The sequence below is a fragment of the Gopherus evgoodei genome, unplaced genomic scaffold, assembly GCF_007399415.2.
Source record: "Gopherus evgoodei ecotype Sinaloan lineage unplaced genomic scaffold, rGopEvg1_v1.p scaffold_82_arrow_ctg1, whole genome shotgun sequence".
Classification (NCBI taxonomy): domain Eukaryota; kingdom Metazoa; phylum Chordata; order Testudines; family Testudinidae; genus Gopherus; species Gopherus evgoodei.
This window is the reverse complement of record NW_022060103.1, coordinates 371,635-394,353: the sequence shown is the minus strand read 5'-3', so window position 1 is coordinate 394,353 and position 22,719 is coordinate 371,635. Positions and strand designations below refer to the sequence as shown.

The 22,719-nt window shown below is 67.1% G+C and overlaps 2 protein-coding genes across 2 annotated transcripts in view; one reads left to right on the top strand and one right to left on the bottom strand.

Annotated features, from left to right (window-relative positions):
* Positions 1–1,535: 1,535 nt before the first annotated feature.
* Positions 1,536–18,284, top strand: LOC115644005 (neuronal-glial cell adhesion molecule-like). The gene is made up of 10 exons (XM_030548051.1): positions 1,536–1,815; positions 1,964–2,079; positions 4,729–4,945; positions 5,721–5,843; positions 7,921–8,094; positions 8,270–8,392; positions 9,539–9,703; positions 17,081–17,212; positions 17,879–17,951; positions 18,254–18,284. The coding sequence occupies exons 1-10, from the start codon at positions 1,536–1,538 to the stop codon at positions 18,267–18,269; spliced, it is 1,419 nt and encodes a 472-aa protein (XP_030403911.1). The 3' UTR covers positions 18,270–18,284.
* A 54-nt stretch (positions 18,285–18,338) lies between these two features.
* The window catches only part of LOC115644004 (neuronal-glial cell adhesion molecule-like), a 34,526-nt gene continuing 30,145 nt past the window's right edge, over positions 18,339–22,719 (bottom strand). The window contains exon 19 of the mRNA XM_030548050.1: positions 18,339–19,310. Within this exon, the coding sequence (XP_030403910.1) occupies positions 18,339–19,310 (972 nt within the window). The remainder of the gene's footprint in view (positions 19,311–22,719) is intronic.

The window sequence follows — 22,719 nt, the reverse complement described above, 5'->3', positions numbered from 1 at the left end:
TGGTGGCTGTTACGGGGTAGTTGCGTTGTAGCTGACGGCGGGTGGGTGGCTGTTACGGGGTAGTTGCATTGTAGCTCACGGCAGGTGGGTGGCTGTTACGGGGTAGTTGGGTTGTAGCTGACGGCGGGTGGGTGGCTGTTACGGGGTAGTTGGGTTGTAGCTGACGGCGGGTGGGTGGCTGTTACGGGGTAGTTGGGTTGTAGCTGACGGCGGGTGGGTGGCTGTTACGGGGTAGTTGGGTTGTAGCTGACGGCGGGTGGGTGGCTGTTACGGGGTATTTGCATTGTAGCTCACGGCAGGTGGGTGGCTGTTACGGGGTAGTTGGGTTGTAGCTGACGGCGGGTGGGTGGCTGTTATGGGGTATTTGCATTGTAGCTCACGGCAGGTGGGTGGCTGTTACGGGGTAGTTGGGTTGTAGCTGACGGCGGGTGGGTGGCTGTTACGGGGTAGTTGGGTTGTAGCTGACGGCGGGTGGGTGGCTGTTACGGGGTAGTTGGGTTGTAGCTGACGGCAGGTGGGTGGCTGTTACGGGGTAGTTGGGTTGTAGCTGACGGCGGGTGGGTGGCTGTTACGGGGTAGTTGCGTTGTAGCTCACGGCAGGTGGGTGGCTGTTACGGGGTAGTTGGGTTGTAGCTGACGGCGGGTGGGTGGCTGTTACGGGGTAGTTGGGTTGTAGCTGACGGCGGGTGGGTGGCTGTTACGGGGTATTTGCATTGTAGCTGACGGCGGGTGGGTGGCTGTTATGGGGTAGTTGCGTTGTAGCTGACGGCAGGTGGGTGGCTGTTACGGGGTAGTTGGGTTGTAGCTGACGGCGGGTGGGTGGCTGTTACGGGGTAGTTGCGTTGTAGCTCACGGCAGGTGGGTGGCTGTTACGGGGTAGTTGGGTTGTAGCTGACGGCGGGTGGGTGGCTGTTATGAGGTATTTGCATTGTAGCTCACGGCAGGCGGGTGGCTGTTACGGGGTAGTTGCGTTGTAGCTGACGGCGGGTGGGTGGCTGTTATGGGGTATTTGCATTGTAGCTCACGGCAGGTGGGTGGCTGTTACGGGGTAGTTGCGTTGTAGCTCACGGTGGGTGGGTGGCTGTTACGGGGTAGTTGGGTTGTAGCTGACGGCGGGTGGGTGGCTGTTACGGGGTAGTTGGGTTGTAGCTGACGGCGGGTGGGTGGCTGTTACGGGGTAGTTGGGTTGTAGCTGACGGCGGGTGGGTGGCTGTTATGAGGTATTTGCATTGTAGCTCACGGCAGGTGGGTGGCTGTTACGGGGTAGTTGGGTTGTAGCTGACGGCGGGTGGGTGGCTGTTATGAGGTATTTGCATTGTAGCTCACGGCAGGTGGGTGGCTGTTACGGGGTAGTTGGGTTGTAGCTGACGGCGGGTGGGTGGCTGTTACGGGGTAGTTGGGTTGTAGCTGACGGCGGGTGGGTGGCTGTTACGGGGTAGTTGCAGGCTCTGTATCTGTGTGTGATGTGGCAGTTACAGTCACTTGTTCACCTTGTGTGCTGGGGGGGCTGGAGTGCATTGTACCCAGGTGGGAGAATGGGGGGCCCTGGGGCTTTGCCCCCCCATGCACTGACACCCCCTTTTCTCCCCCAGCCCCTGAACAGGTCGGACTGGAACGCCCCCGATCTCAGCTACCGGGTGCAGTGGCGGCGTCTGGGCAAGGGGGGGGGCTGGAGCGAGGAGACAGTCAGCGGCCCCCCCTTGCTGGTAACAAGGACCCCCACCTTTGTCCCCTACGAGATCAAGGTGCAGGCCGTGAACCCCATCGGCAAGGGGCCCGAGCCCCCCACTGTGGTGGGGTACTCTGGGGAGGATGGTGAGTGGGGAGGGGGCTGTGACCCCTGGGTGGGGTTGGGGAATGGGGGAGAGGAAATGGGAGAACTGTGACCCCCAGCTTGGGGGAGCAGTGGTGGGAAGGGATTGGGGGGAAGCTCTGACATTACACGTGTTTGTTCCTCCCCCAGTGCCCCAGGTGAACCCCGAGAACGTGGGGGTGGAAATATTCAACAGTACCAGCGTCCTCGTCAGCTGGACCCTCCCCAACAGAGACCAGCTGCGGGGTCACCTCCGGGGGTTCAGGGTAATTGGGGGGGGCCGTGGGCTGGGAGTGGGAGGCACTCAGGGGGCGTTCGGGGGCTGCGGGTCGGGAGTGGGGGGCATGGGGCACTCGGGGGGGCGTGTGGGTCAGAAGTGGGGGCATGGGGCACTCGGGTCATGTGGCTCACAGGCGCTGGGGGGTTGTGGGTCAGGAGTGGGGGCGCTCGTGGAGAAGAGAGAACTCAGGAGGGAACAAGGCACTCGTGGGGGCTGCGGGTCGGGAGTCGGGGGTGCTCAGGGGGCACAGGGCACTTGGGGGCACAAGGCACTCGGGGGGGCTGTGGTCAGGAATTGGGGCGCTTGGGGGCACAGGGCACTCAGGAGGGCACAAGGCACTCGGGGGGCTGCGGGTCGGGAGTGGGGGGTGCTCGGGGGGCACAGGGCACTTGGGGGCACAGGGCACTCAGGGGGGCTGTGGGTTGGGAGTGGGGGTTACTCGGGGGGCACAGGGCACTTGGGGGCACAAGGCACTCGGGGGGGCTGCGGTCGGGAATCGGGGGTGCTTGGGGGGCACAGGGCACTCAGGAGGGCACAAGGCACTCGGGGGCTGCGGGTCGGGAGTGGGGGGTGCTCGGGGGGCACAGGGCACTTGGGGGCACAAGGCACTCGGGGGGGCTGCGGTCGGGAATCGGGGGTGCTCGGGGGGCACAGGGCACTTGGGGGCACAGGGCACTCTGGGGGGCACAAGGCACTCGGGGGCTGCGGGTTGGGAGTTGGAGGTACTCGGGGGGCACAGGGCACTTGGGGGCACAAGGCACTCGGGGGGCTTCGGTCAGGAATCAGGGGTGCTCGGGGGGCACAGGGCACTCAGGAGGGCACAAGGCACTAGGGGGGGCTGCGGGTCGGGAGTGGGGGGTGCTCGGGGGGCACAGAGCACTCAGGAGGGCACAAGGCACTCGGGGGGCTTCGGTCAGGAATCAGGGGTGCTCGGGGGGCACAGGGCACTCAGGAGGGCACAAAGCACTCGGGAGGGCTGTGGGTTGGGAGTGGGGGGTGCTCGGGGGGCACAAGGCACTCAGGGGGGCTGCGGTCGGGAATCGGGGGTGCTCGGGGGGCACAGGGCACTTGGGGCACAGGGCACTCAGGGGTGTGTGGTCAGGAATCAGGGGTGCTCGGGGGGCACAGGGCACTCAGGAGGGCACAAGGCACTCGGGAGGGCTGTGGGTCGGGAGTGGGGGGTGCTCGGGGGGCACAAGGCACTCGGGGGGGCTGCGATCGGGAATCGGGGGTGCTCGGGGGGCACAGGGCACTCGGGGGGGCACAAGGCACTCGGGGGGGCTGTGGTCGGGAATCAGGGGTGCTCGGGGGGCACAAGGCACTCAGGGGGGCTGCGGTCGGGAATCAGGGGTGCTCGGGGGCACAGGGCACTCAGGAGGGCACAAGGCACTCGGGGGGGCTGCGGTCGGGAATCGGGGGTGCTCGGGGGCACAGGGCACTCAGGGGGGCTGTGGTCGGGAATCAGGGGTGCTCGGGGGGCACAAGGCACTCAGGGGGGCTGTGATCAGGAGTCAGGGGTGCTCGGGGGGCACAGGGCACTCAGGAGGGCACAAGGCACTAGGGGGGGCTGCGGGTCGGGAGTGGGGGGTGCTCGGGGGGCACAGGGCACTCAGGGGGGCTGCAGTCAGGAATCGGGGGTGCTCGGGGGGCACAGGGCACTCAGGAGGGCACAAGGCACTCGGGGGGGCTGTGGTCGGGAGTCAGGGGTGCTCGGGGGGCACAGGGCACTCAGGAGGGCACAAGGCACTCGGGGGGGCTGCGGGTCGGGAGTGGGGGTGCTCGGGGGGCACAGGGCACTCAGGGGGGCTGCGGTCAGGAATCGGGGGTGCTCGGGGGGCACAGGGCACTCAGGAGGGCACAAGGCACTCAGGGGGGCTGCGGTCGGGAATCAGGGGTGCTCGGGGGCACAGGGCACTCAGGAGGGCACAAGGCACTCGGGGGGGCTGCGGTCGGGAATCAGGGGTGCTCGGGGGGCACAGGGCACTCAGGGGGGCTGCGGTCAGGAATCGGGGGTGCTCGGGGGGCACAGGGCACTCAGGAGGGCACAAGGCACTAGGGGGGCTGCGGGTCGGGAGTGGGGGGTGCTCGGGGGGCACAGGGCACTCGGGGGCACAAGGCACTTGGGGGGCTTCGGTCAGGAATCAGGGGTGCTCGGGGGGCACAGGGCACTTGGGGCACAGGGCACTCAGGGGGGCTGCGGGTCGGGAGTGGGCGGTGCTCGGGGGGCATAGGGCACTTGGGGGGCTGTGGTCAGGAATCGGGGGTGCTCGGGGGGCACAGGGCACTTGGGGCACAGGGCACTCGGGGGCTGCGGTCGGGAATCAGGGGTGCTCGGGGGCACAGGGCACTCAGGAGGGCACAAGGCACTCGGGGGGCTGCGGGTCGGGAGTGGGGGGTGCTCGGGGGGCACAAGGCACTCGGGGGGGCTGCGGTCAGGAATCGGGGGTGCTCGGGGGGCACAGGGCACTTGGGGCACAGGGCACTCGGGGGGGCTGCGGTCAGGAATTGGGGGTGCCCGGGGGGCACAGGGCACTCAGGAGGGCACAGGGCACTCGGGGGGGCTGCGGTCAGGAATCGGGGGTGCCCGGGGGCACGGTGCACTCGGGGGCCCTTCTGTCTGACCCTGCCCCCCCAGGTGTTTTACTGGCGGCTGGGCAGTGTGGGGGAGCGGAGCCGGCGCCAGGCCCGGGCCCAGCCGCCCCCGCTGGTGCTGACGGTGGAGGGGGAGGCGTCGTGGGCCAGGCTGGGGGGCCTGCGCCCCTGGAGCTGGTATCGCCTCTACGTGGTCGTGTTTAACGGACGCAGCGATGGGCCCCACAGCGAGGACATCGACTTCAGCACCCCCGAGGGAGGTGAGACAACCCCTGGCCCCCAGAGCCCCCCCCACTCCTGAACAGCTCCCAGCCCCCAAGGACAGGGTCACGGGGGGGGAGTTGGGGCCCTGCCCCCCACTTCCTGCCATTCCCCCGACTCAGCCAGGAACACGGGCTGAGCCAGAGCTCGTGGGTCCAGAGACCGGGACCCCTCAGCCGGGTCCATCCTGGGGGTGGGGAGCCCGGACCCCGGGTCTGGGCCCCCCCATCTCCCCAGCCAGCCCCACACTGACCCCCCGGCCCCTCCTCCAGCCCCCCCGGCCCCTCCTCCAGTCTGGGTCCGGTGTCCCGGGCAGACGGTGTCACCTGGCCCCAGGGACCCCCCGTGTCCCCAGCCAGCCCCACACTGACCCCCCCGGTCCCCCCTCCAGCCCCCCCGGCCCCTCCTCCAGCCTGGGTCCGGTGTCCCGGGCAGACGGTGTCACCTGACCCCAGCCCCCGCATCTCCCCAGCCAGCCCCACACCGACCCCCCCGGCCCCTCCTCCAGCCTGGGTCCGGTGTCCCGGGCAGACGGTGTCACCTGACCCCAGCCCCCCCATCTCCCCAGCCAGCCCCACACTGACCCCCCCGGCCCCTCCTCCAGTCTGGGTCCGGTGTCCCAGGCAGACGGTGTCACCTGACCCCAGCCCCCTCCCGGCTCAGTTTACACTCGGGTGTCACGCCTCAAATGCAGACCCCCCGAGACACCCCCCCAGCCGATGCAGCCAGTGTCGGTAACACTCCCCCGGCTCCCACCCTCTCTCTGCCCCCCAGTGCCCAGCCCCCCCAGCTCGCTGCTCCTGGAGCGGGTGTCGGACACGGTGCTGGCTCTGGAGTGGACGGCCCCCCAGTTCCCCAACGGGGCGCTGACCGAGTACCTGCTGCAGTACCAGCAGGGTGAGTCCAGGGGGCGCTGGGCTGGGGGGCACAAAGGGTGGAACAGGGGAAGCTATGGGTGGGGGGGGCTGGCCATTGGGCAGGTGCAGGACAGGGGTGCAGGATGGGGGGGCTGGGTGAGGTGCAGGGGGGTCTGTCTGCGGGGCAGAGGGTGGGAGGGGGGATGCGTGGGGCAGGGGGTGGGAGGGGATCTGGCTGCGGGACAGAGAGGGGGCTGAGCAGGAGGGGGGCTGTCTGCGGGGCAGGGGGCGGGAAGGGACTGAGGGGGGCAGAGTGAGGGCAGGGGGAAGGAGGGGGGCTGGCTGGAGGGCAGAGTGGGGGGAGGGACAGAGTGGGGCAGGAGGGGAGCAGAGTGGGGGCAGGGGGCAGGAGGGGGACTGACTGGGGGGCAAAGTGGGGGGAGGGGCAGAGGGGGCAGGAGGGGAGCAGAGTGGGGACAGGGGGCAGGAGGGGGGCTGGCTGGAGGGCAGAGGGGGAGGGGCAGAGGGGGGCTGGCTGGGGGGCAGGAGGGGAGCAGAGTGGGGCGGGGGGCAGGAGGGGGCCTGGCTGGAGGGCAGAGGGGGGGAGGGGTAGAGGGGGGCTGGCTGGGGGGCAGGAGGTGAGCAGAGTGAGGGCAGAGGGGGCTGGCTGGGGGGCAGGAGGGGAGCAGAGTGAGGGCAGAGGGGGGCTGGCTGGGGGGAAGGAGGGGAGCAGAGTAGGGGCGGGGGGCAGGAGGGGGGCTGGTTGGAGGGCAGAGTGGGGGAGGGGAAGAGGGGGGCAGGAGGGGAGCAGAGTGGGGACAGGGGGCAGGAGGGGGCCTGGCTGGAGGGCGGGGGGGAGGGGCAGAGGGGGGCTGGCTGGGGGGCAGGAGGGGAGCAGAGTGGGGTGGGGGGCAGGAGGGGGGCTGGCTGGAGGGCAGAGGGGGGGCAGGAGGGGAGCAGAGTGGGGACAGGGGGCAGGAGGGGGCCTGGCTGGAGGGCGGGGGGGAGGGGCAGAGGGGGGCTGGCTGGGGGGCAGGAGGGGAGCAGAGTGGGGTGGGGGGCAGGAGGGGGGCTGGCTGGAGGGCAGAGGGGGGGCAGGAGGGGAGCAGAGTGGGGACAGGGGCAGGAGGGGGCCTGGCTGGAGGGTGGGGGGGAGGGGCAGAGGGGGGCTGGCTGGGGGGCAGGAGGGGAGCAGAGTGGGGCGGGGGGCAGGAGGGGGGCTGGCTGGAGGGCAGAGGGGGGGCAGGAGGGGAGCAGAGTGGGGACAGGGAGCAGGAGGGGGCCTGGCTGGAGGGCAGAGGGGGGGCTGGGCAGAAGGGGGCTGGCTGGGGGGCAGGAGGGGAGCAGAGTGGGACGCGGGGCAGGAGGGGGCCTGGCTGGAGGGCAGAGTGGGGGGGCAGGAGGGGAGCAGAGTGGGGACAGGGGGCAGGAGGGGGCCTGGCTGGAGGGCAGAGGGGGGCTGGCTGGGGGGCAGGAGGGGAGCAGAGTGGGACGCGGGGCAGGAGGGGGGCTGGCTGGAGGGCAGAGGGGGGGCAGGAGGGGAGCAGAGTGGGGACAGGGAGCAGGAGGGGGCCTGGCTGGAGGGCAGAGGGGGGCAGGAGGGGAGCAGAGTGGGGACAGGGGGCAGGAGGGGGCCTGGCTGGAGGGCAGAGGGGGGCTGGCTGGGGGGCAGGAGGGGAGCAGAGTGGGACGCGGGGCAGGAGGGGGGCTGGCTGGAGGGCAGAGGGGGGGCAGGAGGGGAGCAGAGTGGGGACAGGGAGCAGGAGGGGGCCTGGCTGGAGGGCAGAGGGGGGCAGGAGGGGAGCAGAGTGAGGGCAGGGGGCAGGAGGGGGCCTGGCTGGAGGGCAGAGGGGGGGCTGGGCAGAGGGGGGCTGGCTGGGGGGCAGGAGGGGAGCAGAGTGGGACGCGGGGCAGGAGGGGGGCTGGCTGGAGGGCAGAGGGGGGCAGGAGGGGAGCAGAGTGAGGGCAGGGGGCAGGAGGGGGCCTGGCTGGAGGGCAGAGGGGGGCTGGCTGGGGGGCAGGAGGGGAGCAGAGTGAGGGCAGAGGGGGGCTGGCTGCAGGACAGGGGGCGGGGGGAGATGGGCCAGCTGGGCATTAACCCCCACTTGCCCCCCCAGTGAACGGGTCGGAGCTGGGCCCCCTGCACGAAATCTCCTTCCCCATCTCCCAGCTGAACGGGACGCTGGCCCGGCTGGACCCGCGGGCCTGGTACCGGTTCCAGCTGCGGGCGCTGACCCGGGCTGGCCAGGGCGAGCCGCTGGTGCAGGAGGGCAGCACCGTGCCCGAGCCAGGTAAGGGGGTGCGGGGGGGCACTGCTTCTCCCACAACCCTGGGGTGGGGCCAGACCCATGCCTGCCCCCCGGCCCTGAAATCCCCAGCGTGCCTGCCCCACGGTGGCAGGCAGTTCCCCAGTCTCTGGATCTGACCTACAAGGGTTAATCCCCCCTTGTGTACTCCGCCCCCCAGTGCTCCCCACTTTGGAGAACATCAGCGTCTCACTGGTGGGGCCCGATTTCACCGTCTTCACCTGGGTCCCGAGCCGGCCCCAGGCCAGCGTGGAGTTCGAAATCCACTTCAAGAGCAAATCCAGTAAGAGCCGGGCTGGCGGGGGCCTGTCCCGTCTCAGGCCTGGGGGGGGGGGCTGGCTGGCTCTGGGGGGATGGGAAGGGGCCACTGGCCCTGGGGGGGGGGCTGGTTGCCTGCGGGGATGGAAAGGGGCCACTGGCCCGGGGCGGGGGGGCCTGGCTGGCTCTGGGGGGATGGGAAGGGGCCGCTGGCCCGGGGCGGGGGGGCCTGGCTGGCTCTGGGGGGATGGGAAGGGGCTGCTGGCCCAGGGGGGGGGCTGGCTGGCTCTGGCGGGATGGGAAGGGGCCACTGGCCCTGGGGGGGGGCTGGCTGGCTGCAGGGATGGAAAGGGGCCACTGGCCCTGGGGGGGGGGTGTGGCTGGCTGGCTCTGGGGGGATGGGAAGGGGCCGCTGGCCCGGGGGGGGGCTGGCTGGCTCTGGGGGGATGGGAAGGGGCCACTGGCCCTGGGGGGGGGGGCAGGTTGCCTGCAGGGATGGAAAGGGGCCACTGGCCCGGGGCGGGGGGGCCTGGCTGGCTCTGGGGGGATGGGAAGGGGCCGCTGGCCCTGGGGGGGGGCTGGTTGCCTGCGGGGATGGGAAGGGGCCGCTGGCCCTGGGGGGGTGGGGCTGGCTGGCTGCAGGGATGGAAAGGGGCCACTGGCCCTGGGGGGGGGGGGCTGGCTGGCTCTGGGGGGATGGGAAGGGGCCGCTGGCCCGGGGGGGGGCTGGCTGGCTCTGCGGGGATGGAAAGGGGCCACTGGCCCTGGGGGGGGGCCTGGCTGGCTCTGGGGGGATGGGAAGGGGCCACTGGCCCGGGGGGGGGGCTGGCTGGCTCTGGGGGGATGGGAAGGGGCCACTGGCCCAGGGGGGGGGTTGCTGGCTGGCTCGGGGGATGGGAAGGGCCCACTGGCCCTGGGGGGGGGGCTGGCTGGCTCTGGGGGGATGGGAAGGGGCCACTGGCCCGGGGGGGGGGGCCTGGATGGCTCTGGGGGGATGGGAAGGGGCCGCTGGCCCGGGGGGGGGGGCTGGCTGCCTCTGGGGGGATGGGAAGGGCCCACTGGCCCAGGGGGGGGGGGGCTGGCTGGCTCTCGGGGGCAGGGAATGGGGTCCAGGGCCTGGTCCCCTGTGGGGGGGGGCACCACTCGTAACCCCCCTCCCGCTGCCCCCCAGTGGCCGAGCCCTGGCGCACGTCCGGCCAGGCCAACTCCACCCACGGCTCCTACCGGCTCCTCCACCTGCAGCCCGGCACTTCCTACCGCGTCCAGTTCGTGGGGCGCGACCCCTCGGGGGGGAACGTCTCCTTCTGGGAGAGCGAGGTGGAGACCAACGGCAAGCGTGAGTGAGAGCCCGGGGGGCAGGGGCCCCCATCCCCGTCCCCCCGCCCCGCGGCTCCCTGGGGGGACCAGGGTCCTCCATGCTTGGTCGCTGCCCCACCCAGGGCCGGTGCAAGGATATTTTGCACCCTCTGCCCCCACCCCTCCCCCCAGAGCATTGCTTGTTATAAACTTTGCAAAATGAATACTGCATAATGTGGCATTGTTCATTAGAATTAATACATATTCATTCGGCTTGAAGATTTATTAATTTCATTATTTAGCCTACATATTTAATGAAAATAATGGAATAACCTGACAGGGTGTGGGGCTGGCTAGAGACAGGGCAGGGGATGAGGGGTTGGCTGGATACAGGGCAGGGGGTGAGGGGCTGGCTGGAGGCAGGGCAGGGGGTGCAGGAGGGGTGGCTGCGGGCAGGGGGTGAGGGGCTGGCTGGAGGCAGGGGGTGTGGGGCTGGCTGGAGGCAGGGCAGGGGGTGAGGGGCTGGCTGGAGGCAGGGCAGGGGGTGTGGGGCTGGCTGGAGGCAGGGCAGGGGGTGAGGGGCTGGCTGGAGGCAGGGCAGGGGGTGAGGGGTTGGCTGGATACAGGGCAGGGGATGAGGGGCTGGCTGGATACAGGGCAGGGGGTGTGGGGCTGGCTGGAGGCAGGGCAGGGGGTGCAGGAGGGGTGGCTGCGGGCAGGGCAGGGGGTGAGGGGCTGGCTGGAGGCAGGGCAGGGGGTGAGGGGCTGGCTGGATACAGGGCAGGGGGTGTGGGGCTGGCTGGAGGCAGGGCAGGGGATGAGGGGCTGGCTGGATACAGGGCAGGGGGTGAGGGGCTGGCTGGAGGCAGGGCAGGGGGTGAGGGGCTGGCTGGATACAGGGCAGGGGATGAGGGGCTGGCTGGATACAGGGCAGGGGGTGCAGGAGGGGTGGCTGCGGGCAGGGCAGGGGATGAGGGGTTGGCTGGAGGCAGGGGGTGAGGGGCTGGCTGCGGGCAGGGCAGGGGGTGTGGGGCTGGCTGGAGGCAGGGCAGGGGATGAGGGGTTGGCTGGAGGCAGGGCAGGGGGTGAGGGGCTGGCTGGAGGCAGGACAGGGGGTGAGGGGCTGGCTGCAGTCAGGACAGGGGGTGTGGGGCTGGTTGTAGGCAGGGGGTGAGGGGCTGGCTGCAGGCAGGGCAGGGGATGAGGGGGTGGCTGGATACAGGGGTGTGGGGCTGGCTGAATACAGGGGTGAGGGGCTGGCTGGATACAGGGGTGAGGGGCTGGCTGGATACAGGGGTGAGGGGCTGGCAGGAGGCAGGGCAGGGGATGAGGGGTTGGCTGGATACAGGGGTGAGGGGCTGGCTGGATACAGGGGTGAGGGGCTGGCTGGATACAGGGGTGAGGGGCTGGCAGGAGGCAGGGCAGGGGATGAGGGGTTGGCTGGATACAGGGCAGGGGGTGCAGGAGGGGTGGCTGCGGGCAGGGCAGGGGGTGAGGGGCTGGCTGCAGGCAGGGCAGGGGATGAGGGGGTGGCTGGATACAGGGGTGTGGGGCTGGCTGAATACAGGGGTGAGGGGCTGGCTGGATACAGGGGTGAGGGGCTGGCTGGATACAGGGGTGAGGGGCTGGCAGGAGGCAGGGCAGGGGATGAGGGGTTGGCTGGATACAGGGCAGGGGGTGCAGGAGGGGTGGCTGCGGGCAGGGAAGGGGTGTGGGGCTCACTGGAGGCAGGGCAGGGGATGAGGGGTTGGCTGGATACAGGGCAGGGGGTGCAGGAGGGGTGGCTGCAGGCAGGGCAGGGGGTGAGGGGCTGGCTGGAGGCAGGGGAAGAGGTGTGGAGCTGGCTGGAGGCAGGGCAGGGGGTGCAGGAGGGGTGGCTGCGGGCAGGGCAGGGGGTGTGGGGCTGGCTGGATACAGGGCAGGGGATGAGGGGCTGGCTGGAGGCAGGGCAGGGGGTGAGGGGCTGGCTGGAGGCAGGGCAGGGGGTGAGGGGCTGGCTGGATACAGGGCAGGGGGTGTGGGGCTGGCTGGAGGCAGGGCAGGGGATGAGGGGCTGGCTGGATACAGGGCAGGGGGTGTGGGGCTGGCTGGAGGCAGGGCAGGGGGTGCAGGAGGGGTGGCTGCGGGCAGGGCAGGGGATGAGGGGTTGGCTGGAGGCAGGGCAGGGGGTGAGGGGCTGGCTGGATACAGGGCAGGGGGTGAGGGGCTGGCTGTGGGCAGGGCAGGGGGTGAGGGGCTGGCTGGATACAGGGCAGGGGGTGCAGGAGGGGTGGCTGCAGGCAGGGCAGGGGGTGAGGGGCTGGCTGGATACAGGGCAGGGGATGAGGGGCTGGCTGGAGGCAGGACAGGGAGTGAGGGGCTGGCTGCAGTCAGGACAGGGGGTGTGGGGCTGGTTGTAGGCAGGGGGTGAGGGGCTGGCTGCAGGCAGGGCAGGGGATGAGGGGGTGGCTGGATACAGGGGTGAGGGGCTGGCTGGATACAGGGGTGAGGGGCTGGCAGGAGGCAGGGCAGGGGATGAGGGGTTGGCTGGATACAGGGCAGGGGGTGCAGGAGGGGTGGCTGCGGGCAGGGCAGGGGATGAGGGGGTGGCTGGATACAGGGCAGGGGGTGCAGGAGGGGTGGCTGCGGGCAGGGCAGGGGGTGAGGGGCTGGCTGCAGGCAGGGCAGGGGATGAGGGGGTGGCTGGATACAGGGGTGTGGGGCTGGCTGAATACAGGGGTGAGGGGCTGGCTGGATACAGGGGTGAGGGGCTGGCTGGATACAGGGGTGAGGGGCTGGCAGGAGGCAGGGCAGGGGATGAGGGGTTGGCTGGATACAGGGCAGGGGGTGCAGGAGGGGTGGCTGCGGGCAGGGAAGGGGTGTGGGGCTCACTGGAGGCAGGGCAGGGGATGAGGGGTTGGCTGGATACAGGGCAGGGGGTGCAGGAGGGGTGGCTGCGGGCAGGGCAGGGGGTGAGGGGCTGGCTGGAGGCAGGGCAGGGGATGAGGGGGTGGCTGGATACAGGGCAGGGGGTGCAGGAGGGGTGGCTGCGGGCAGGGCAGGGGATGAGGGGTTGGCTGCAGTCAGGACAGGGGGTTCAGCTGCCATGGCTGGAGCTGGAGCACAAAGAGCAGCTGCAGAAGGAAGAGCTGTTGGACAGATGCTGCTGAGAGGAACCGGCTCTGTCCCATGGAGAGGTACCACTGCGGGATCTGCATTTTAAATAGCAGTGGGGACGCCCCGGCAGCCCCTTGCCCTGTCAGCCCCCTGGGCACTGGCTCTCTGCGGCTCACTCCCTGGGGGCTCACCCCGCCCTGCTCCTCTTGCCCCCAGTCCCTCGTTAGGCCTGGGGGCCCGGAAAGCAGGCAGCATATCTTTGTACTGTGTTAATGACTCCTGAACTGGTGGGGCTATGTCTAATTGCTGCCACTATCTCTTCCTTTGCTGGGCAATTCGATGACAGTTAACTTGGAATAGCCCAGGGGGGTCAGAGCAGAGCAGGAGGGAGGAGAGACCTTTAGGGTTCAGCTCTGTGCAAAGCCGGTTAACTTCTCTTTTCAGCTGCCTATGAACAAACCTAGTAGAGAAATGAGTTTCTTCCCCACATCCCCTCCCCCAAAAACTCGGTTATGATTTTAATGGATCCAGAAGCAAAATAATTCTGTAATCAGACAGACAAGTTTCCTGCTTTCCCTTCCGCAAAGATCTATTTCCAACCCAGGTAACTCGTTATCTATTATCTGCAGTAACTATCTTCTCCCGCTGGAATGACACACGGTAGTGGGGTCGGAGTTCTTTGGAAATCCCTCAGCCCTTCTGCGGTGTTGGGAGTCAATGCTAGACCCTCGGTTCATTACTTTTACCTTCCTTCACGTGCCCGTCTTTTGGCCATTCATTTTTGAAGTTAAATTAGATTTTCAAAACCCAGCTTTAAAATGATGTTCATGCCGACAATTGCAATTTAATTGTCCAAACGGGGAAATCGATGCCTTGAAATTATGGCATCTCATCTTAAAACTGTATTAAAAATGTGGCATTATAAAGGGGAAATATTTTAACAGGTTTTACCAGCATCCCCATTACTGTTACCCAGGATTCTGCTTCAAGCAGTAACACAGGAGGGAGGGGGCAATGGACAGATTAGTGTCCCCTGGTACTTCAAACAAAAAGACATTTACTCTTAAATTATCTGCTTGATGCCTAACAGACGACCGAATAGCATGTATCAAGTACATCCAAACTTCGCTGAATGAGCTTGTTAGCATTTCCAAGGGGGACCCTGACCATTCCAAACAGCCATACTTCAACCCTCCCCTCACCCCCCACTATGCCCTGATTGGGCAGGTAGGCAGCTCCACTGCCGCAGTGGTGCCTGCGGAGGGTCCGGTGCTCCGCGGCTCCGGTGGAGCTGCCGCAGTGGTGCCTGCGGAGGGTCTGGTGCTCTGCGGCTCCGGTGGAGCTGCCGCAGTGGTGCCTGCGGAGGGTCCGGTGCTCCGCGGCTCCGGTGGAGCTGCCGCAGTGGTGCCTGCGGAGGGTCCGGTGCTCCGCGGCTCCGGTGGAGCTGCCGCAGTGGTGCCTGCGGAGGGTCCGGTGCTCCGCGGCTCCGGTGGAGCTGCCGCAGTGGTGCCTGCGCAGGGTCCGGTGCTCCGCAGCTCCGGTGGAGCTGCCGCAGTGGTGCCTGCGGAGGGTCCGGTGCTCCGCGGCTCCGGTGGAGCTGCCGCAGTGGTGCCTGCGGAGGGTCCGGTGCTCCGCGGCTCCGGTGGAGCTGCCGCAGTGGTGCCTGCGGAGGGTCCGGTGCTCCGCGGCTCCGGTGGAGCTGCCGCAGTGGTGCCTGCGGAGGGTCCGGTGCTCCACGGCTCCGGTGGAGCTGCCGCAGTGGTGCCTGCGGAGGGTCCGGTGCTCCGCGGCTCCGGTGGAGCTGCCGCAGTGGTGCCTGCGGAGGGTCCGGTGCGCCGCGGCTCCGGTGGAGCTGCCGCAGTGGTGCCTGCGGAGGGTCCGGTGCTCCGCGGCTCCGGTGGAGCTGCCGCAGTGGTGCCTGCGGAGGGTCCGGTGCTCCGCGGCTCCGGTGGAGCTGCCGCAGTGGTGCCTGCGGAGGGTCCGGTGCTCCGCGGCTCCGGTGGAGCTGCCGCAGTGGTGCCTGCGCAGGGTCCGGTGCTCCGCGGCTCCGGTGGAGCTGCCGCAGTGGTGCCTGCGGAGGGTCCGGTGCGCCGCAGCTCCGGTGGAGCTGCCGCAGTGGTGCCTGCGGAGGGTCCGGTGCTCCGCGGCTCCGGTGGAGCTGCCGCAGTGGTGCCTGCGGAGGGTCCGGTGCTCCGCGGCTCCGGTGGAGCTGCCGCAGTGGTGCCTGCGGAGGGTCCAGTGCTCCGCGGCTCCGGTGGAGCTGCCGCAGTGGTGTCTGCAGGAGATCCACCGGAGCCGCACGAGCAGCCGACTCTCTGCAGGCACCACTGTGGCAGCTCCACTGGAGCTGCCTGCCGCCCCCTCCAGACACCCTGGGCTGCCAGCTGCCGCGTCGGCGCCCTGACCCAGGGGACCCCCCGGGCTGCCGGCTGCCGCGTCGGCGCCCTGACCCAGGGGACCCCCCGGGCTGCCGGCTGCCGCGTCGGCGCCCTGACCCAGGGGACCCCCCGGGCTGCCGGCTGCCGCGTCGGCGCCCTGACCCAGGGGACCCCCCCGGGCTGCCGGCTGCCGCGTCGGCGCCCTGACCCAGGGGACACCCCGGGCTGCTGGCTGCCGCGTCGGCGCCCTGACCCAGGGGACCCCCCCGGGCTGCCGGCTGCCGCGTCGGCGCCCTGACCCAGGGGACCCCCCGGGCTGCCGGCTGCCGCGTCGGCGCCCTGACCCAGGGGACCCCCCGGGCTGCCGGCTGCCGCGTCGGCGCCCTGACCCAGGGGACCCCCCGGGCTGCCGGCTGCTGCGTCGGCGCCCTGACCCAGGGGACCCCCGGACTGCTGCCTGCCGCTGGCAGCTCAGACTCCCTCTCCGTCCCAGCAGCAGTGGCTGCTCAACCATTTAAAAAAAAATTGGGGGGCGCCAAATCTCAGCGCCCTAGGCAACCGCCTAGGTCGCCTAAATGGTTGCACCGGCCCCGGCCCCACCCCACAGGGGCCACATGTCCCAGATCCCCGCTGTGGCGAAGCGGTTCTGGCGGGACCCAACTGAGGTGCCAGTTCAGGACCAATCGTTTAAACAGGGCAATTACAGCCCTAGGCTGGGGTTTTCCACCTCTACGGCACCGACCAGCCAGACCCAGAGGACTTGGGTCTCACCCCCCTGGCTAACCACGAGTCACACACACGGTTCCCTCAGACACTCCAGTCTCCCAGTGCCCCCACCTGCGCCACTCGGCAGGGGATGGATGGGTATGAAACCCAACACCCCAGGAAAGGACCAAGGTTCTCTCGATCCCAAAGAATCAGGCCCCAGACCCAGGTCAATACACACATCAGATCTTACCCCCAATCCCGCTGGTGCCAACCCTCTAGAATCTAAAATCGAAAGGTTTAGTCATAAAAGGGAAAAGATCCAGACGGAGCTAGAATTGGTGACATGGAATCAATTCCATACAGCGATGGCAAAGTTCTTAGTTCAGGCTTGTAGCAGGGATGGAGTAAACTGCAGGTTCAAATCAAGTCTCTGGAGAACATGCCCCGCTGGGACGGGTCGTTCAGTCCTTTGTTCAGAGCTTCAGCTTGTAGCAAAGTCCCTCCAGAGGTAGGAAGCAGGTTGAAGACCAGATGGAGATGAGGCATCAGCCTTAGATAGGCTCTTCCAGGTGTAAGAACACTTCTTGGTTCTCACTGTGGAAAATTACAGCAACATGGAGTCTGGAGTCACATGGGCCAGTCCCTGCACACCCTGCTGAGTCACAAGGCGGATCTGCCTCCTCTCAATGGGTCAGTTGTGTAGCCGATGGTCCTTAATGGCCCATCAAGCAGGCTAGGCAGAGCTAACACCAGCTTGTCTGGGGTGTCACCCAGTAACACAGCACAAGTCTGAAATACAGACAGTATAGAGCCAATACTAACTTCAACTACACAATGCTACAGACACACAGACAGCTTCATCCTAACCAGCAACCCAGAACCTGCTCCTAGACACCTGATATGACCCCCTTTACATAGGATTTGGTGCCACTTGCAAACCATGTTCTGTATGGTCCCAGTTTATACCAATAACGTCACACCCAGGAGTGGGGCTGCCCTCCTCGAGCTCGCCCCCTGCCCCACACCATGTTCCCACCCATGCCCCATGGCTGGCAGGGCCAGGGCAGCTGGGAGCCATTTGCCCCACCCGGCCTGAGACTGGCTGGACCCCACCCCCTCTGGGGAACAATGCAGCAGGCGGGGGAAACTGAGGCACACCCAGGCTTCATCCCCCCGTGTCCTGGGGCCCGGCGCGGGGTCCCTGGGTAACGCCCCCCGTCGCTCTGCCCCCCCAGTGCTGACGACCGACCAGCGCAGCTTTGCCACGGAGGGCTGGTTCATCGGCTTCATCTGCGCCGTGGTGCTGCTGCTGCTGCTGCTGCTCATCCTCTGCTTCGTCAAACGGAGCAAGGGCGGAAAGTACTCGGGTGAGGCCCCGCCCCCGGAGCACCAAGCCCCGCCCCGGCTCCTGGTCCCGCCCCCAGAGCCCTGGGCCCCGCCCCTGGAACTCTGAGCCCTGCCCCCTGCTCCCTGGTCCCTCCCCTAGAGCATTGGCCCCGCCTCCAATTCCCTGTCCCCACCCCTGGAGCCCTGGGCCCCCGCCCCTGGAGCTCTGAGCCCCGCCCCAGCCCCCTGGCCCCACCCTCAGAACCATCGGCCCCGCCTTCAACTCCCTGGCCCCGCCCCCACATCCCTGGGCCCTGCCCCCCGCCCCCTGGCTGAGCCCCCACCCCCGGAGCCCTCAGCCCCACCCCAGGCACCTGACTCCACCCCGGCTCCCCAGCCCTGCCCCCTGCCCCGAAATCAGCCCGTGGGACTCCCAGCCCTGCCCCCAGAGCTCTGAGCACCAGCCCCACGCCCACCCCCACCCTCGGCTCCCTGCCCCCACCCTAGAGCGATGATCCCTGCCCCCAGCTCCCCAGTCCCGCACCTTGATCCCTGGCCCCCCAATTCCCCACTCCACCAGGAGCCCCACCTCCCAGGGAGTGATCCCAGTCATCCTCTGCACTCCAGGGTCCCCGAGCAGCCCTGCCCCCCAAAACCCAGTTGTCCCCCTTGGCTCCTGCCCCCCCAACTAACTCCTCCCCCCCCAGTGAAGGACAAGGAGGACATACAGGTCGACTCTGAAGCCCGACCCATGAAGGATGAGACGTTTGGGGAGTACAGGTGAGTGGGGGGCAGGGCAGGGGGAGGGGAAGGGGCTGGGGAAGGGGGCTGTAGGGGTGGGAGGGGCAGGGCAGAGGGGTTTCCACCTCACCCCATACCCCAGAAGCCCCCCCATTGGGGGGAACATGGCGGGGGGCCGGAATTACCCTCTCTATTGGGGGGGGTTTGGGGTTGGATCTAGTGGCCTCTGCTTAACCTGCCCCCCCCGCTGCCACCCCTGCTGCCTGGTTGGGGGGGTCTCTCTCTCTCACTCTCTCTTTCTCCCCCTGCAACAAAAACTGCTGCCGGCTTGGCTACCACAGATCCCTGGAGAGGTAAGAGGAGACGGTGGGGGTGCTGGGAGCCCGGACTCCTGGGTTCAATCCTCCGTTGCCATGTGCGCCCTGTTCACTTGCTCTTCGGTTGGGGGGGGGGGCTGCTCATGCTGCCTGCCAAGGTCCAGGAGGTGGCACTTAAGGGCCTCCCACATGTTTGTGGAGGTGGTGGCAGCTCCTGGGGACACAGGTGTGTCAGAGCAGGTGTGTGGGGCCCTCGGGTGACTATGTGGGGGTGAGACAAGGGTGTGCAAGGCGATCGTAGCCGGGGCGATGGTGCATGGAGGCAGCTGTGCGTGGGGCAGTGGTAGCCGGGTTTGGTTGTGCACTGGTGATGGTGCTCAGAGGCAGTTGTGCATGGGGCAGTGATAGTTGGGGGTGATGGTGCACGGAGGTGGTTGTGTGCAGGATGGTGGTAGCCAGGGATGGTTGTGCACTGGTGATAGTGCACGGGGGTGATGTGCCCGGAGGCAGTTGTGTGCAGGGCGGTGGTAGCTGGGGATGGTGGTGCACAGGGGCGATGGTGCATGGGTGCAGTTGTGCACAGGGCGGTGGTAGCCGGGTTGGTTGTGTACTGGTGATGGTGCACGGGGGCGATGGTGCACAGAGGCAGTTGTGCGCAGGGCGGTGGTAGCCAGGGATGGTTGTGCACTGGTGATAGTGCACGGGGGTGATGTGCCCGGAGGCAGTTGTGTGCAGGGCGGTGGTAGCTGGGGCTGGTGGTGCACAGGGGTGATGGTGCATGGGTGCAGTTGTGCACAGGGCGGTGGTAGCCGGGTTGGTTGTGTACTGGTGATGGTGCACGGGGGCGATGGTGCACAGAGGCAGTTGTGCGCAGGGCGGTGGTAGCCAGGGATGGTTGTGCACTGGTGGTGCACGAGGGCAATGGTGCATAGAGGTAGTTGTGGAAGGGGTGCAGGTAGCCAGGGGGGTGGTGCATGGGGGCAGTTGTGCGCAGGGCAGTGGTAACCAGGTTGATTGTGCACTGGCGATGGTGCATGGAGGTGGTTGAGTGCAGTGTGGTGGTAGCCAGGCTGGTTGTGCACTGGTGATGGTGTTATGCTTACAAGAAGCACACGGGATCTTTTCAGGGAAAAGGCAACACGCCGTGTTTATTGAAAATGCAACAGCCTGTGCATCTGCATGCACTCACACACACAGACATGTGCACACACGCATGTGCACATGCACACACGTGCATGCACATGCACATGAACACATATGTGCGCACACGTGCACACACGCACACACACGTCCTGCAGATCGTCTCAGTTCCCAGGCAGGGAGGAGCTGGGCTCTGGCCGAGCGCTAATGCTCTGAGGCTTTGCAGGCCTGAACGCAGAGTTTTGCAATGTCCTTCTGTGACCGTTGGTCCTTCCGGGGGGTTAATCTCGGGGCTTTCCGCTGTTCTCTCCTCTCTCTCGCCTTTGGGGTGCGGGGGGGGGGGTTGCCTCACCTCGGGGGTCTCAATGCTGCTAATGCTTTAGCCTCGGACACCGGGGGGGTTTCCTGCTGGTTTCCCGTCTTCCTGACCGTCCGGACACTGGTGATGGTTCCCACTGCACACGTCCTTTACTCCCCAAAGCAGAGACCCCCCCAGGATTGCCGTAGAAGCGGGGAGCTGGTTACTGCGAAGAACCTCGCCCAGCTTCCTTTGCAAAGCAGATAAGGAACAAGACCTTAGAGCAGATCCTGTCATGAAAACTCCTCCTAAAAGCCAAGGGGACCAGAATCCGCCATAAGGACTGTTCTGGGCTCGGACACAGGCTGCCTGGCCAGGGCATTTGACCCATGGCCCCGGGCTGTTCAGAACGGTGCCTGGCAGGATGCGGCCAAACCCTCCCTCAGTACAGTGAATACGTGCCGCACTATTATAGCCGTCCTGCGCAAGGACCCCGAATCCTCCTACGACAATGGTGCACGGGGGCGGGAACGTGCGGGGCCGCTGGTTGCTGGGGATGATTGTGCACTGGTGTTGGTGTGTGGGATGGTGGTAGTTAGGGGAGATGGTGCACAGGGCTGTGGTGGTTGGGGGCAGTGATAGCTGGGGGTGATGGTGTCACAGAGTGTGGGGGAGTCAGGGCCCTGCACCCCCGGCTCCCTGCCATTCCCCACGACTCTCAGCCAGCCAGGGAAGCAGGAGGTTTATTCAGACGACAGGAACACAGTCCCAGACAGGTCTTGCAGGCACAGACAACAGGATCCCCCCCAACTGCGTCCAGCTTGGGGTCCCGGGAGCATCACAGCCCCCTTGGGGGGTCAGAGATCCGTCTGTGCTTCCCTCCATTCCCCAGCCAGCTCCTGAAACCCCCTCGCTCCCCAGCATCTCCCCTCCCCAGCCTTTGTCCAGCTTCCCCGGCAGAGGGGTCCCCTGGCCTCCCCCCTTCCTGGGTTCTCCCATGACCTGCTCAGTGGCCAGTCTCCCATCCCCCAATGCAGCTCGTTCTCCCAGCCCCCCCGCTCAGCATTCCAGCTCCCAGTCAGAACAGGCCCAGTTCCTCCCAGATGCTGCTCAGGGTGATAGTGGACAGGGCAGTGGGAGCCAGGGATGGTTGTGCACGGGTGATGGTGCATGGGAGCGATTGGTGCACAGGGTGATGGTGCGTGTGTCACGGAGTCCCCGGGCGATGCTCTGGAGCTGCTCCCCACCAAGCCAGGCAGGACTCTGGGGAGCCTCCTCTCTCGGAGCAGACTGTCCCCAGGGCAAGCAGCTTCGCCAGCTTCCACCATCCTGGGTCTCTCCTTGGAGCATTCAGCATGTGCCTCTCCGTGCGCTTCTCACAGCGAGTCCGCCCCAGCGGGGTCCTGTGGGGGCCACAGGGTCCTGCCCCCCCACTGCGCAGTCAGACGTGACTCTCAGCCAGCCAGTGACACAGAGGTTTATTCGATGACAGGAACAGGGTCTAACACAGAGCTTGAAGATACAGCGAACCGGACCCCTCGGCCGGGTCCATTCTGGGGGGCAGTGAGCCAGACCCCCCACATGTGCACCTCACTCCTTGTCCCCAGCCAGCTCCAGACTGACCCCCTCCAGCCCCTCCTCTCTGCTCAGCTCCTGTCCCGGGCCAGGGGGTCTCCTGACCCCTTTGTCTCCAACACCTTCAGCTGGCACCTTTGCAGGGGGGGGCCCAGGCCAGCAGTTGCCAGGAGACAGAGCGTCAGGCATTTAGGGGCACTGGCCCCTTCCTCTGCAGCAATCACATGCCCTTAACCCACCACCTAGGTATTAAGAACAGTATAGGGGACACTGAGGCACCAACACAGTATTCAGAGAAAACATTAAGAACATTCCCAGTTCGTCACATCTCTCCCCCCTTCGAGACCGGACTGAGCGAGGTCACTCCAGCCAGTGACCTGGGGAAGTTCGAACCCACCAAGGTTCCCATGGATGCCCCAGCATCTCTCCCATTCCTGGGTGTGAGTTACACCAGGACAGTCCAGTCTCACGCCCTCCCTTAGGTCGGGTGTGCTTGATGGCACTTGCAGGCCGCAGGTGGGAAGGTTTATGCGGCTTGAACCCTTTTGCCACCCCAGTACCCGGGGTTCAAACTGGGACGGGGTCTTCTCCCCACACTCTGGGCTGCGGTTCGGGCTCTCTTGGTTAAGAGCCCCCATCTTGGCCTTGGCCAGCTCTGGGCTGGGGCAGCCGCTCCCCACCTTGTGGCCCAGACACAACACCTCTGCCGTCCCCCCTTGCACTTTCCAGCTTTTACCGTCAGTCCCACCTCCGTGAGGCAGCCCAGCCCCCTCTTCACCTGGGACACCTGTTCCTCCCAGGTCTGGCTAAAGGTGCACATGTTATCAGTGTCTGCCAGGGCCCAGTTCTCCATCCCCCTCAGCTTGTCTAGAATCTCCCCAGGCCTAGGCATGGGGTCGGCATCGGACACTGTGATGGCTTTAAGTGTCTGATAGCCCCCACAAAACCAGATCATCCTGTCTCCCTTGGGATCAGCCTCACGGGTGAGGCCCATGGGCTGTAAAACGGCTGGATCCCATCTAAAGCCAGCAGGTCCTTGACCTCTCTCTCCAGGATCTGGGCTGCTTTCCCAGTGACTCTGAATGGGGAACACCTGATGGGGAGATTGGCTCCCACCTCAGGGAAGGGATCCCCCCGGGGGTCTTTCCCCTTCTCCCAATCCTCCCTCTTCAGGTCCAGGGGTCCCCTCACTCTCCTCCCATCCAGCAGCTCGAACGGGAAGAACCCTGTGGATTCCTGGGGTACCACCAGCTGCCTCCCGATTCCCCCCAGTTCTACTTCCCCTTGGGGAGCCCATTTCCGGTACAGGAATCCCTTCTCCCGCAGGACTCTGTCCCTGCAGCCTTCCCCAAGGGGGTTTGCAGCGCTGTGGCCAGCAAGTTCCCTCAGCTTCTCCAAGGAGGGATCCCTCTGCAGCTCAGTCTGGGATTCAGCGGCTGGGGCAGGGAGTGGGACCTGCTCCCTCTCGCTGGCTGGG